The sequence below is a fragment of the Mustela putorius genome, unplaced genomic scaffold (assembly GCF_011764305.1).
Source record: "Mustela putorius furo isolate JIRA1106 unplaced genomic scaffold, ASM1176430v1.1 tig00003834_pilon_pilon_pilon, whole genome shotgun sequence".
NCBI lineage: Eukaryota > Metazoa > Chordata > Mammalia > Carnivora > Mustelidae > Mustela > Mustela putorius.
The window spans coordinates 131,677,426-131,692,991 of record NW_025421987.1 but is presented as its reverse complement, the minus strand read 5'-3'; the positions used below and the strand labels follow the sequence as shown (position 1 = coordinate 131,692,991).

At 43.2% G+C, this 15,566-nt stretch overlaps 1 protein-coding gene across 3 annotated transcripts in view; it reads right to left on the bottom strand.

Annotated features, from left to right (window-relative positions):
* The window catches only part of TMPPE (transmembrane protein with metallophosphoesterase domain), a 76,051-nt gene that overhangs the window by 18,727 nt on the left and 41,758 nt on the right, over positions 1-15,566 (bottom strand). For all 3 annotated transcript variants that reach the window (XM_045089072.1, XM_004774191.3, XM_004774192.3), the window contains exons 11-13: positions 6,580-6,654; positions 4,153-4,242; positions 805-918 (exon numbers count right to left, since the gene is read on the bottom strand). In XM_045089072.1, coding sequence (XP_044945007.1) covers positions 805-918; positions 4,153-4,242; positions 6,580-6,654 — 279 coding nt within the window. The remainder of the gene's footprint in view (positions 1-804; positions 919-4,152; positions 4,243-6,579; positions 6,655-15,566) is intronic.

The following is a 15,566-nucleotide window of genomic DNA, read 5'->3' as shown; positions in this document are numbered from 1 at the left end:
GTCCTAGAAACTTCTCCCACTGAAATGAAAGTCCTCGATCACAACAGAACGGAAACTTTTTAATTTTAATTTATGTTTTTTTGAGAGAGAGCAGGAGTGGAGAGAGGGGCACAGGGAGAGAAAGACAGAGAAGCAGGCCCCCCGCTGAGCAGGGAGCCCAGTGAGGGGCTCAATCCCAGGACCCTGAGATCATGATCTGAGCCCAAGGCAGAGGCTTAAAAGACTGAGCTACCCAGGTGCCCCCAGAATGGAAACACTTTAATTTAAAATTTTCTGAGCAAATTTCCACCGTTAGAAAAAAAATCTCTTCACATGTTCTTTTACATCATTATTTCAGTGGAAGGAGTGTTTCTCTGCTGTGTTATGAGACAAAGGTCTGTGTGGACTGTAGCTACCGTTACCAGGAACAGTCCTTTAAAACAGGCTTTCTCACGCGGGATGAAGGCACAGGGTTAAATGAATCACTGCTCTGGCATGTACAACTCGGACCCCGTCCTCAAGGAGCAAAGGAGACATGAGTGACATTCTGCCGCTGGCAGAGAGGATGGCATGGACTGGGGAGAGCAGCCTAGAGAGAGCACTCCCCTCCAGGTTCAGATGGGTGAGGGGGTGTACTCCAGGCAGAGAGGGAGCATGGGGGAGACCACATCAGCAAGCAAGGGGAAACAGCCAAGGGACATCAATAGGAGACGCACCGCCTGAGTCTGGAAAGGTGGGCAATGGCCCTGAACGCCGTGCTACCAAGTGCAGACCACAGGTGGTCTGTCGGGGCAGACAGGCACACAGCTCAGAGGTGGTTCTTACCCCATCCACGGCGACATAGGCCCGGTCATGGATTCCGCTGAGGGGCGACGACAGGGGAGTGGGGTCACTGCAGTCTTGAGGAAGTGTCGTTCGGTACAGCACAAACCCAAAATACTGGTTAGTAAAAGATGCAAGAAAAACACATCAGTCTTTCAAAGATAACGAGGTCACCTCGACCTGTGTGAAGCCATGTCTAAAATCATATGGAGTAAGAGGTTTCCCCAGCCTCCCACCAAAGTTCAGTCTGGATGAAGGGAACTGGCTGGCATCTTTAGATCACACACTAGCAGAGCAGTAACAGCAAGGAACCCACATTTTATCGGAGAGCCCTTTCCCACACGAGGAGACTGGACTCTGGGACATGTTCAGTGATGTGCCCAGAACCACGCAGGGGATCCTATCATACACATCGAGAGGTCATCGATGTTATCTCAAAAACATGACACAACACATTACAACAACAAAAAAGACAATGGGGGTGCCTGGCTTGCTTGGCGGGTAGAGCATGTGACTCTTGATCTCGGGGTGGTGAGGTCGGGTATAGAGATTGTTTAAAAATAAAATCTTAAAACAATAACAACAACAAAGCCAAGAATGTTCAGTAAAACATTTTCCAGGTTCTTGGGTTACATGTGCTCTAACATACAAAACAAGAGTCAATCAGAAACCGTTTAAAGTGCAGGGCCGGGGGTGGTGGGGACAGAGATAGTGAGAGGTGGGGGTGTAGCCTGTCGCTAAGTCAGCAAACAGTGGTAGAGAGGCTGGTGTCCCTGGTCCGAAAGGAAGAGGCCAGACTACCAGCCCCGCCCGCAACAGCACCTCGGCCTCAGCTGGCGCCCTTCTTGCTGTGGACACTGGCCAGGGTGAGCCAGGTCGAACCCCGCCACAGAAGAGCATCCAATGGATGTCCAAGATGTGGCAGAGGAAAAGTTCCTCCCGTCTCGGGCCCAGAAAGCAAGGGAGTGAATCTCGGCAAATGGAAAGGTGATTTGGAGGAGCTGGGAAAAAAAAAAAAACCCACATTAACCCACGTTCCTGTGTTGCAGGAAAGGGTTGAACTCAAGAAATGTCACTGGGGCCACCACTCAAGGCTTCAGGCACAAGGACACCTCCCCGCCAGACCCCAAATCTCCATCTCTTGGCTTTTTTTCCTTTTCAAAGTAACCAGAGTGGGAAGTCCTAACTCAGAGGCTGAGGAACACTTCGTGACGGGGTTCGACAAGGCGGGCGGAAGCCGCAGTCCTCCCGGAGAAGGTGACTAAAGTCACTGGAGTGGGGGGCGGGGGCGGGGGGAGCAGGGCTACACCTCCTCCCTGCACCTGTGCCCTCCATGGGTTTCACTGGAAATGAACATTCAGCAGGCTTGCCCCAGACCTGAAACAGCCAGGGCCCAGGGAGCCCCCAGTCAGAGAGCACTGCCTCGGCCAGAGATCACAAAGCACAAGGGGCTGCCAAGAACAACGAATGCAGTGTCTATACATTGACCTGGAACTCACTTCCCAGGTTTCAGCTGCTCTAGTGACCACATCTGGCCTGAGGTGCTCCCCCACTAGGTGAAGGTGGGTTGCATTTTCTAGACAAAGATAAGGACACATGGCTGGCGCCGGCCGGAGCTAGAGCAAGAATTCTACCCAGTGTTAATGAGAGGGGGTTCGCTACTCCTTTCACTGATCACAGAGTTGTTGGAATTGAAATCACAAGTGTAAAAAGAGTCACCAGGGCAAAATACACCAAACTAAGATCAAATATGCCATTGTTTTGTCATCTTATTGTTCAGATGCCTTCCAGAAGGAGATCTCCACAGTCAGTGAAGGGGGACCCAGATAAGTTTCCATTATTTCAAAAAATGGGGCTGAATTCCTAACTAAGTGTTCAAACTTAGTATCATAACAAAGGGACAAACGGAACCTCTCAGGCATCCTGACATGGCACTCCGAGAGGGACACGTCGCCTTTGTCATGCTCGTGCCAAAAATGTGTTACTGAGTCTAGTCCGCGAGGGGCAGGCTACAAAACAACGGGCCCAAACTCTTCAGAAATGTCCATGTTGCAAGAAAGGGAGCGAGGAAAGACAGGACTTAGGAACAGCTACGGATGAAGGAAGACTAGAGGGACATTGTAACTAAATGCAATGCGTGATCATAGACTACAAACTGGATTCGAAAACAATTAACCATGAAGTACATTACTGGATACATAACCACAGAATGCGTATTAAATAATAGGATTATATGAACGTCAAATGTTTTAGGTGTGATCGTTATATTGTGATTATATAGAAGAATGTCCTTTTTCTTAAAAATATAGGCTCTATTATTTAGGGGTGAAGCGTCAGGATATGGACCACAAATTCAAGTGGTTCAAAGGCGGCAGGTGACTGCCTACGTGTGCTCTGAGGCAACCGCTAGTGCTTAGTGAATCCAAGTGAAAGTGATATGCGTGTGATACTTTCCTTGCAACGTATTTAGCTTTGAAAATTTCTAAAATAAGAAATCGAGGAAACATTTTTAAATACATATGAGGGGCGCTTGGCTGGCTCAGTCGGTAGAACATGCGACCTTGATCTCAGGTCAGGAGTCTGAGCCCCATGATGGGCATGGAGCCTACGTAAAGAAAATAAAAATTAAAAAAATCTGAGGCAGCGCCTGGCTTAACCACATACATGCATGCACACACACTCAGACACGTACACACACACACACACATACACGCTCTGCTCTGTTCTCTTTAAAAGCAGGAAAGAGATTCTCCGAGAAACTAATATATTAAGAGCACAGTCCTGGGGCACCTGGGTGGCTCAGTGGGTTAAGCCTCTGCCTTCGGCTCAGGTCATGATCTCAGGTCCTGGGATGGAGCCCTGCATCAGGCTCTCTGCTCAGTGGGGAGCCTGCTTCCCCCACTCTCTCTGCCTGCCTCTCTGCCTACTTGTGATCTCTCTCTGTCAAATAAATAAATCTAAAAAAAAAAAAAAAGAACACAGTCCCATACCTTTGAGCTAACAAGGACAAATAATTAAACTGTCTTGTGTATTACAGTGTGGTTTTCCTTTAGTAATAAAGATTAATTAGATCAGAAATGTGCTCAGTTTATAGCTTGCACTACAGAACCACGCTGAATCAGGCTGAGTTACGAGCTTATTGGAGTGATGATAAGCAACAGCGAGGTAGGCTGATAGGAAAGGTCAGCCCAGCATGCAGTACTTAACACTGAAGAGAGCCTGGAAATCAGTGGTGAATTTACCTGGGATGTGATTTATCTGCCTACAGTTCTGGTCCCTGGGCTCAGGACAGGCCCTGCAAGGCAGGGCAGGAAGCACATTTCTGTAAGGAGAGGAACTCTGGAGGCCTACCTGTTTCACCTGGATGAACGTCAGGGGATAAAGGCTTTTTACGGGCCCGGGCGGACACAGAATGGTCAGCGCGTCCTCCACCGTCTTTAACTGAAAAGAAACAAAAGCAGCACTCACTCCCTGTCACCCCTCCCTGGTACTCAGGGTGGAGGACAATGCCATTGGCAAATTCTCAAAGAGATGAAGGGATTTGCCCAAATCCCTAAGTGGATCTAAGTGGTTCAAATTCCGCTCAATGCTGCCCAGTCACCTTCAGTCACGTCCATCCATGAGTTAGGGGCTCTGGATGAAAAACAACCGAGGGTATTCGTGAAGTTTCAAACATATCTATTCACAAATGCAACCTCCTTTTATAGAAGGCCCTTAAAATGAAGAGCAAGGCTCTGAGGCCACCTCCTCTGTAAAGCCTTCCCCAGCCCCTTTGTGGGAAGTCGCCACGGCTGTGCCTTCCTCTGAACTTGTCTGGGGCATATTTTCCACGCCTGCATCACCGACTAGTTGCTTACCTTTGCTGTCCTTGCCAGACGGCCAGCTCCATAAGGGCAAGGTCTGTATGGCATGGTGTCCCCCAATACCCAGCACATAGTATACACTCAATAAATACTTATTATATTCAGTCCAAATGGCTGTGTATTCTTGCACCCCAAGAAGCTTATTCTGACATAGTAATAAGGACGATAACAGCTACTGAGCGCTGAGTGCCCACTAAACTCCAGGCGACAGCACCCTATGCGCACACCTCACGGAGTGCTCATGCCACCCAGGGAGGCTGCCCTGGCTGTCCCCACATTAGTGATGAGGAAACATGTTCTCAGAGACACTCACTGTTAGGTTTGGCTTCAAACCCCAGACTTCCTGCAGCGTGATACTGGTTGTGAATTTCATAAACACTTTCAGGGTCACTTTACCTTGCTGATGTGTGGGATCAAGGAACATAAAATCTGAAGTACAATTCCATCAATTCAGCTACTCAGGTGGATGTTTTTCTATTTGGACAGCTAAAGAAATTCAACTCACAGTAAAAGGTTTTATCCTATACGACCATGTCCAGCATTAATTTAATTCAGTTGTATGCTAACTTGCTACCTGAAATTGTACATGTTTCCTTAATAATGAAAATCAATTTCTGCTTACACAATTTTCCTTCATGGTAAACAGAATGCATTTTTGGTATTAAGGCTGGTTTTGCGGGGATGCCTGGGTGGCTCAGTGGGTTAAGGCCTCTGCCTTTGGCTTAGGTCATGATCCCGGGGTCCTGGGATCGGGCCCCTGCATTGGGCTCTCTGCTCGGCGGGGAGCCTGCTTCCTCCTCTCTCTCTGCCTGCCTCTCTGCCTACTTGAGATCTCTCTGTCGAAGAAATAAATAAAATCTTATTAAAAAAAAGAGATTGGTTTTCCTTTGTTTTGCCATGTTGCTGTATTAAATATTTGCAGTTATTTTCTGTTGCATAAAAATAAATTTCTCACAGCTCCAAAACAAATCAACTTTTTCCTTAAGTAGCAGCAGCACTTAAAAAGTAGAAGGTGCTCCCTTTACAAGTGTGATTAATGTCTGATTAAACTAAATAAAGATTCCTATCAGGCAGACAGACCACAGTCTTTGTAGAATGTAACACTTGTATCTGACACTAGGTGGAAAATGTTACGAGAGCTCAACCAACCATAATATCAAAGGGCTTTAGGAACGGAAAAATTATACAATCATGTTTGGCATTTTGGTTAAAGATAAAAACTTACACTATTTTAGAATCAAGATTCTTAAGAAATATGTAACTGCTCATTTTTTTTTTTTCTTGTGAGTTAACAGATGTAGGAGTTAGGGATTATAAAAGGGGAAATCCTAAAAACAAAGATGGTCAAAACAAATTGATTTTGGTTTATGTCACTCCTGAGAAGGAAATGAAATCTCCCCTCTTTTTCTTTCCTAGAATAAAATGTCTCTTATTTATGATTAATTTTTAGCTTTTCCCCTTGATGTCTCATTTACCATATAAACCACAGGGCACAAAAATTAGGACATGATTTTGAGATGAAGGGGAGTGTACTGAATTGTGCAGAGATCTATGAAAATGCCTGTGACTTTTGAGAACCCCTGAAAAAAAGTAAATTATGGCCTCACCAGCCATAACAAGGTGCCATGTTATTCCCACAAAGGCTCCTGAAGCTCCTTTGGATGACTAATCATTGAACCAAAATGACCTGCATGGTCTAAGAATGCCCATATCCCCCTGCTCATGCCCCGTGCGCTCACCTTGTCAACGGGCACACATACCCTCTCACGTCTCATGTCCCCATTTTCCCAGAAACATCACCCACCCCAGCAGTCTCACAGAAAAATAGAACCAATGCCCCAGAGTAATACTTTCACTCACAACTGCCGATTTCCACTTCCCCACTCTCAACAGCTCTGTTTTTGTGCCCTCTTACCTTCTTCAGAGCAACTTTTCCATATGCAAACTTGGGTGTAGATGGAGGGATAACACCTTCTGGTACTTTTTCAAACTATAAACCGGAGTGGAAAAAGGAGAAGATAAAAAGCTGTTAAACCCTCAGAAACACAGCGATACAATTCATTTTTCAAAAGGAGGCTCAAAGACTCAAACAATAGTGCCAGCAATTCTTGGAAAGGCAAAGGAACAAAAGACTTTCTCCATGACAGGGCCGGGTAAAGGTTTTACTTCTAAGTGTGTGCCTGTGTATTTTGCCTGCATTTTAAGCTCCAGGAATCATTCAAATAATTACAGAACAAAAGACTTCGAAACAACAAAAACAAGGTGGAGAAGATGAGATGGGGTTGGGGGAGAAAAGGAAGAAGGCCTACAGCAAGACAGAAGCTGAAAGAAAGTAGCCCTAGTAGGGAGAAGTGTTCTTTGTAGGTTAAATCTTACTGGTAGATTAAAGTTTTGTATCAGTGTTAAATCTCCTGTGGTTTATATATGAGCATATTCCTACCTATTATGAAACACACACTGAAGTATTTAGGGATAAAGGATCATGACATATGCAACCCTCTAGTGGTTTAGAAAACCCAAGGAGGTGGTGAGGGGCAAATGATGAAGCAACAGAGTGTAATGCTGACATGGGTAAATCTGGGTGTGAGATACTCGAGTGCTCTTTGTACTACTTTTATTCTTAAAACTCTTTGGTTTTAACTCTGAAATTATTCTTAAATAAAAAGTAAAATTAAAATAAAAATTAAATATTAAATACACACACACACACATTTACATTAGAGTTAGAAGAGGTAAGTACCGGGTCTTAAAAGTTTGTGTCCAGGGATGCCTGGGTGGCTCAGTTGGTTAAGCGTCTGCCTTTGACTCAGGTCATGATCCCAGGGTCCTGGGGTTGAGTCCTGAATGGGGCTCCTTGCTCAGCAGGGAGCCTGCTTCTCCTTCTGCCTGCTTCTCCCTCTGCCTGCTACTCCCTCTGCTTGTGTTCTCTCTCTCACTGACAAATAAATAAAATCTTAAGAAAAAAGAAAGTCTGTGTCCATCTCCACGTAGGTTGCATTATGATCTTTCAAGCTCCTTACATTTCTTTCCGCTTCCCTTCTTCTCTTCCTCCCTTTCTTCCTTTCAGTTTCCCTTTTTTTTTTTTTTTTTTTTTTTAGATTTTATTTATTTATTTGACAGAGAGAAATCACAAGTAGATGGAGAGGCAGGCAGAGAGAGAGAGAGAGGAAGAAGCAGGCTCCCTGCTGAGCAGAGAGCCCGATGCGGGACTCGATCCCAGGACCCTGAGATCATGACCTGAGCCAAAGGCAGTGGCTTAACCCACTGAGCCACCCAGGCACCCCTCAGTTTCCCTTTTTAAAAGTAATTTAAGAAGGAAGATAAGAGACTGTTGTAATGAAAAGCAATAGTCTCCTTGACTCACTATTCTCTGAGCTCTAGTCTTCAGAGGAAACCATTTTAAATTCATTTAGTTGTTCCATTTTTCACAATTCTGGTCTCTAAATAATATACTTATCTGAGATTTCTTATTTGATCTATTAAAACATTATCATTGATTTAATACATGAGAACTTAGCTCCATTGTACTATTCTGGATATCTCTCTTTCTTGACAATTTGGTTATATCACCATTTTCAGTTTCTCTACTGGTTACCTTTGAAATAATATACCTTTATTTCTTTATTTCTTAGTTCCATCAGTTAAGATTATTTTTGTATCCATACCTTTTAAGTTAAGGCTATTTGCATCCTTCCCTGAGCTCTCTTCACTACTCCCACCCCACACCATCAGCTATACCTTTATATTGTCAAGGTTAAAACAGTCTATCCTGTACCCATACATCTTCCCTTCACCTCTATTTTGACTCTAACTTCAACATCAATCAATAGTGCTCATGCTCACATGATTATAATTATAAAAACATGACTCTCTGCAAAATTAAGTATTATATACCATGATGGCATTTCCTATCTTGTTCAGCTTTTTGTGTTTTTTTTTTTCCTCACCTGGGGTTTCTTTTTTTTTTAAAGATTTTATTTATTTATTTGACAGAGAGAGATCACAGTAGGAGAGAGGAAGGGAAGAGATCACAGAGAGAGGAAGGGAAGCAGGCCCCCCGCTGAGCAGAGAGCCCGACGTGGGACTCGATCCCAGGACCCTGAGATCATGACCTGAGCCGAAGGCAGCGGCTTAACCACCTGAGCCACCCAGGCGCCCACACCTGGGGTTTCTAATTGCATTTCTTTTTACCTGTCTGCCTTTAGGTTAACACCTCTATAGGTTGTTCCAAATTTCCAAAGATGGTATCAAGTTTTTTCAAACACTTCTTCCCCCCTAGGAAACTCCCTATTGGAACTCTCAAGTCTTCTTACTCCGAGGGACTGACTCTCCTTTAGGCTTGATATTCTGGGACTTCTCTTTATTGTTCTCCTGGTTTTAGCTTCTGTTTCTAGAATCTTATAACTACCTCATTTCACTGGAGCAATCTCAAGTACTTCCCAAGTACTGGTATGTGAAAGGAAAATTTTTTAAAACTTTGAATGTCTGAAAATGGCACATTTAGTTGATAATTTGGATGACTATAGAATTCTATGTTGAAAATCATCTTCCCTCAGACAGGAAGATGTGTCTTCCCTGTATCATCCAGTATGATTCATACCAAGCTTGTTGTTCTTTCAAAGGTGATTGGCTTTTTCCTCCCTAGAAGCTTATAAGTGTTTTATTCTCTCTGTTTTAAATTTTTCCAAGGATGTGTTTGGATATGTATTTTAAATTTATTATTCTGTGCAATTCAAATATCCTTTTCTGTTTTGGAAAAAAATTCTTTGGTATCTTCTTTTTCTCCATCTTTTTCCCTTAAAGGTAAATTAGACATTCTAGATTGTCCCTATCTCTCATCTTTTCACTTTTCCATCTCTGTCTTCCAGTTCTAATTTCTAGGAGGTTATTTTTTATTTGGGGGAACAAAAATATGCTTTTTCAAAGCATCACATTCTTATATTGTGGAAACATCTTTTCATGTCTCTGAAAGACATAAATTTGAGAGGGTCTGTTTTGTTTTGCTTAAGATCTTTCATTCCTGTCCCTGAGCCTTTTGTTGCCTTTATGTTATTTTTCTGTTTATTTCATTTTGGTCCTTCTCTTTCCCTTTACAGGTTTTATGGATGTCCTCAAACATTTGGCCACCCTTGGCCATCCCACCACATTTAATAGTAATGCAAATGAAGGCACCAGCACTTGCATAACCATCCTCTCTATGCCAGTCCTGCCCTATGTGCAGAAGCAAGGCTTGTCCAGTGGGGAAATCTGTTTTAGGATAATTTGGGAGTCAGACATAATATGTAGGGTCTTTGCTCTCAGGCTGCACTTTTATTTAAAATTCTGATTTTTTGACTGTTAAAAAGATACTTCCCTGATAGTCTGTTTGGAAGAGGGGTGGAAGAGTGGAGGACCTGATGGGAAATTAGCCTTCTTAGTTTTAGCTGTTTCATTCTGTCTCTTGACACACCTGCACTTCCAGGATCCTGGTTCTCTGGGGTTCTTTTTTTTTTTTTCTTTTTTAAAAGATTTAGGGGTGCCTGGGTGGCTCAGTGGGTTAAGCCGCTGCCTTCGGCTCAGGTCATGATCTCAGGGTCCTGGGATCGAGTCCCACGTCGGGCTCTCTGCTTACCGGGGAGCCTGCTTCCTCCTCTCTCTCTCTCTCTCTGCCTGCTTCTCTGCCTACTTGTGGTCTCTCTCTGTCAAATAAATAAAATCTTTAAAAAAAAAAAAGATTTTATTTATTTATTTGAGAGAGAGCAAGAGAGGGAACTAGGTCAGAGGGAGAAGCAGACTCCTGGTGAGGCTGGGAGCCTGATACAGAACTCAATTCCGGGACTCTGGGATCGTGACCTGAGCCAAAGGCAGTTGCTTAACCAACTGAGCCACCCAGGTGCCCTCTCCGGGGTTCTTTAAGGACAATCTACTTCATTACCTGTTTCTATAACCCTCTTTCACACTCACTGGGAACCTAGAGTTCCTCATGCTACTCCCTCAGCCCCCTTCACCTATTTTTATTTCCAAAAAGTTTCTAAAATCTCTCATGCATAGATAGCTTCCTTCTTGTTGGCTTCACTTTAAAGATTTTTCTTATTTATTTGAGATATAGAGAGTGAGAGAGAGAGCATGAGCATGGGGGAAGGGTAGTGGGAGAAGCAGACTCCCCACTGAGCCAGGGCTCAATCCCAGAACCCTGAGATCATGACCTGAGCTGAAGGCAGACACTTAAGCCACCCAGGCACCCTTGTTGGTTTCATTAAAAAAAAAAAAAAAAAAGGTTTTTTGTTTTTTTTTAATAATTTAATAACATTTGAAAGGCAGAAGAGATTAGTATGTGGTCAGTCAGCCATCTTGAACTAGAAGTCCTTTATATTTCTAATACTCTATGAATCAATACTTCTGTGGAATTTTTCAAAGAGTACATTACAATGATCTTCATGATTTGTATTAAAATGTATGCAAGGCCAAGGAGTTATTACTGTTGATCCCAGACAGACAAAAGCTCTCTTCCAGTCTTCCCTACAGTCCTAGAACACATTCATTCTCCTTTGGCCGTTTACCCATCTCTTCCTCCTCCACCTCACCTTCTGGTCAAGAAAAGCAGAAAACACAAATCCACAGAGGGGACCTGAGAGTACTCTGATTTGTTTTCCAAAGTTCCCTATTCACGTGCACAAAGCAGTGACCACGTCATATCTAACCTAGAAAGTCAAAGTAGAGTCCAGTCTAACAAGGACTACCATATTAGAGGAAAAACTCACTATACGGACATCCTTCTTTAACCTCCATTCACCTATTCACTTCCATTCACCATTAACCTCATTCACAGTGACGGAGTCCTTCTCTGGAGTTTTGTCATCTCATCTTCCACTCACAAAGGCCTTCATAGCCAGTATTGTATTTTGTTTTTAGAGGCTAGACTAAGGAACTTGCTCAAGATTATCAAGAGGGTAAAGGAGTGAGCTGGGTTCCTGACTCTAAGTTGTGTTTCTACAGTTCCATCTGACTTCCTTTATTGTACAATAATAGTACAACAGAAAGTATCTTCTATTAACTAAACATATTTCCAAAGACAAAAACAAACCCACAGAACCTTTTCTCTTTCACTTTTCCTCCTGGCCCTCCCCTTATGCATATATACCACGTAAGGTTAGAGATAGTAGCAATTTGTTACTGCTACTTACCTAAAGTACTTCTGGCATGACCAAATATTGACAATAATTTTATTTATTGCATATTATATTCAAATGGATATGACCATCCTTTCAGTATTAAGAGTTAAATCATTTCCAATTTTTGATATTACAAATAACACTGCAATGAACAACTTTATGTTTACAGTATTATCTTGGTTTAAAAAAATCCTTTTGGGGCACCTAGGTGGCTCAGTTGGTTAAGTGTCTGCCTTCAGGTAGGGCCATGATCCCCCAGGTCTTGGGATTAAGTCTCTGCTCAGTGGGGAGTCTGCTTCTCTCTGTCCCTTTGCCGTTCCCCTTGCTTATGCTCTCACTCAAATCAATAAATAAATCTTAAAAAAAAAGGAAATGTCAATAATCAAAAAATATACATCTTTTTAAAGATTTTATTTATTTATTTGACAAAGAGAGGGATCACAAGTAGGCAAAGAGGCAGGCAGAAAGAGAGGGGGAAGCAGGCTCCCTGCTGAGCAGAGAGCCCAATGCAGGGCTTGATCCCAGGACCCTGAGATCATGACCTGAGCGGAAGGCAGAGGCTTAACCCACTGAGCTTAACCCAGGTGCCCCCCCCCAAATACTTTTTTTAAAAAAAGATTTTATTTAATGATTTTACAGAGAGAGAAAGAGAATACAAGCAGGGGAAGCAGCAGAGGGAGAGGGAGAAGCAGGCTCCCCACTGAGCCGGTAGCCCGATGTGGGGCTCAATCCCAGGACCAATGGATCATAACCCTAGCCAAAGACAGACATTCAACTGACTGAGCCACCCTGGAACCCCTAAAAAAATCTTTTTAATAAAGGCCCAAGTGAGAAGTTACTAGGTTATATGACAGGAGCATTTTATATGAACCTTAATTTAGTGTATACCAAGGGGCACCTGGGTGGTTCAGTTGGTTAAGCATCTGCCTTTGGTTCAGGTCATTATCGCAGAGTCCTGGATCAAGCCCTTCGTTGGGATCCCTACTCAGTGGGGAGTCTGCTTGTACCTCTCCCTCTGCCCTTTCTCCTGGCTTGTGCATGCTCTCTTATTCTCTCTCAAATAAATAAATAAATAAATAAAATCTCTAAAAAATATATAGTGTTCATCATCGTTAGCCATCAGGGAGATTCAAATCAAACCACACTGAAATGTCACTTTACACCAGTTGGAATAGCCAAAATTAACAAGACAGGAAACACGTGTTGCAGAGGATGTGGAGAAAGGGGAACCCTCTTTCACTGTTGGTGGGAATGTAAGTTGGTACAGCCACTTTGGAAAACAGTGTAGAGATTCCTTAAGAAATGAAAAATAGAGCTTCCCTATGACCCTGCAATTGCACTACTGGGTATATACCTCAAAGATACAGATGTAGTGAAAGGAAGAGCCATTGCTACCCCAATATTCATAGCAGAAATGGCCACAGTTGCCAAATTCTGGAAAGAACCAAGATGCCTTTCAAAAGATGAATGGATATGGTCCATATATACAATGGAGTATTATGCCTCCATCCGAAAGGTAGAAGAAGGGGAGAAGTGAAAAATGAAGCTTGAGGGTAATAGGGGGCCAAGCCATGGAAGGCATCCTGATCAGATCATCATTTTAGAGAAATGACCAGAAGACAGACTAGAAAACCCAAGTCTGTAGGAAAGGAAAAGACTAGAGCCACAAGAGTGTAGGCAATGCTTTAAAAATCTACGATTTGTTATGTAATGTTCATTTTGTCATCCTTAATTGTCAGTCATAAAATACCATGTTTCTACCAGCACCATGGATCAATAAGAGACAGCTTGTGTCTACTCACTGAGCTAATGTCATTCCATCCATGAAACAAGAAGGACAATCAATCAGCCAGTGTAGACTGGTCCTTGGTCAAGTTTCAAACTTCATTAAGTTTCCTTTTTTTGGAAGATTGATTGATTGTGTGAGCGGTGGGTAGGGGTAGAGGGAGAGGGAGAGAATCTCAAGCAGACTCAACACTAAGCACGGAGCTTGATGTGGGGCTCAATCTCACAGCCCTGAGATTATGGACCTGAACTGAGATCAAGAGGTAAATGCTTATCCAAGTGGGTCACCCAGGCTACCCTTCATTTAGCTTTGAAATACTAAAAGTCACTGTGGTCATTTTAGCATTCTGAATCCTCACCCAGCCCCAATACCCACCTCAAGGAGTCCTAAGATTTGCTCCAATTTCAAGGTCCTTAACATACAACTTGATTAATTTCTGTAAAATGACCCATCTCCAAAGAGCCATCTGGATTTTTATCTTTCATAGAATCCCTATGAAGAAGTGTAACAAAACTCCTCAAAAATGGGTCTTAAATTCATTCAAAAGCATTACAAAAATAAACTCACCCCTGAGTAAGGCCCCTCTCAGGGATTGGTAGGGAGGAGGAGGTTGCTGCCCTACATCTTATGGTTCATCCTCGAGGTCAAAGTGTTAACCATGTCTGGTTGAGTTTTACCCACACCAAAGAGAATACCTTAGAAAATGCAAATGTCATGAGCTTTGTCATACCTTAAAGAATCGTTTGCAGAGGGCCACCTGGAGCCTTTTATCACTGAGCACAGGTCTGCGCAGCCTGATGGGAAATTATCCCTGGGCGTCCATGTTAGTGGAAGATATTGTCCACTGACACCCAATTTGCTCTTTAAATAGATATAAAAAAGAGACCCATTCTACTTGTTAAGTCTCTGCTGAAGGAAGAGACAGGAAGAGCTACATATAGGGGTATTTATGATCCTATTCTTTTCCTCAATGCAAGCAAATATTTTGAGTATCATTTAACAAAACACCCAATTGAACATCTACAAAGTCTCCTAAGAAAGAGCCCACTTTTAAAGTAGTTAATTTCTCTCTTCCAAACCTAAAAGAAGAGAAGAGGGAAAGCTTTCTGAAGACTGTCTCCTTCAAGGGTTCATCTTACTATGCTCTCTGGGGTTAAATGCTTGTGATCCCCTGGGTTTGCCTTTGCTTGCCCTGTCCTTCTTAATGAGCTCTCCATGGGCAATCCCAACCTCTCCTGGACATCAGCCTCTACTTCCACTGAGGACCCTGTCCTAATGACTTCTTCCAGAGTTTCTCCCTCTTAAGTTAAGAGAGGGACTTGCTGGATAGACACCTCCACCTGGATGTCCCCAGAAGCATCTGGAGCTGCATAAGCCCAGAACAGAAGTTGCTTCCTCCTCCCCCTTCCCAGCCTGTGTTTTGTCTGCAATTCTCTATAGTGGTTGCTGCCCATAATACCCATCCAGTTATCCAACCAAAGCTGTAACCTGGACAAATCAATGATTTCTCATACTTTCTCATACCTGCAGGTGTTCAGTTGCTGAATCTCATCAATTTTACCTCCTTAACACTGTTCAAATCTAGAGACTTCCTCTCCAATCCCTGCTGCCCCTGCCACCATGTCATTCCTAGGTTATGGCAACAGCCTTGTAGCTCATCTTCTGCCTCCAGAAATGTCTGCAGGGAGGATCCTGGCAGTGCGCTCACATGGTCATAGGTGTTTATAAAATTTGCAGAAGTAATATAATTTAACCACAACAGGCCAAGACCTTGTCTCCTTTTGTTCCAGCTTCTCTGTGCCGCATAACCCTTTTACTGACGTAAGAGACCCTGCTAAAGCATTTCTGGAATTCAAAGGAGAGCTGAGGTGGAGATTTATTTAATTTGGGTGTAAAATATATCTACATAGTTCACTGTCACTTCCATGGATAGGTAAATTACAAGTAACAGATTATTCCTAATAC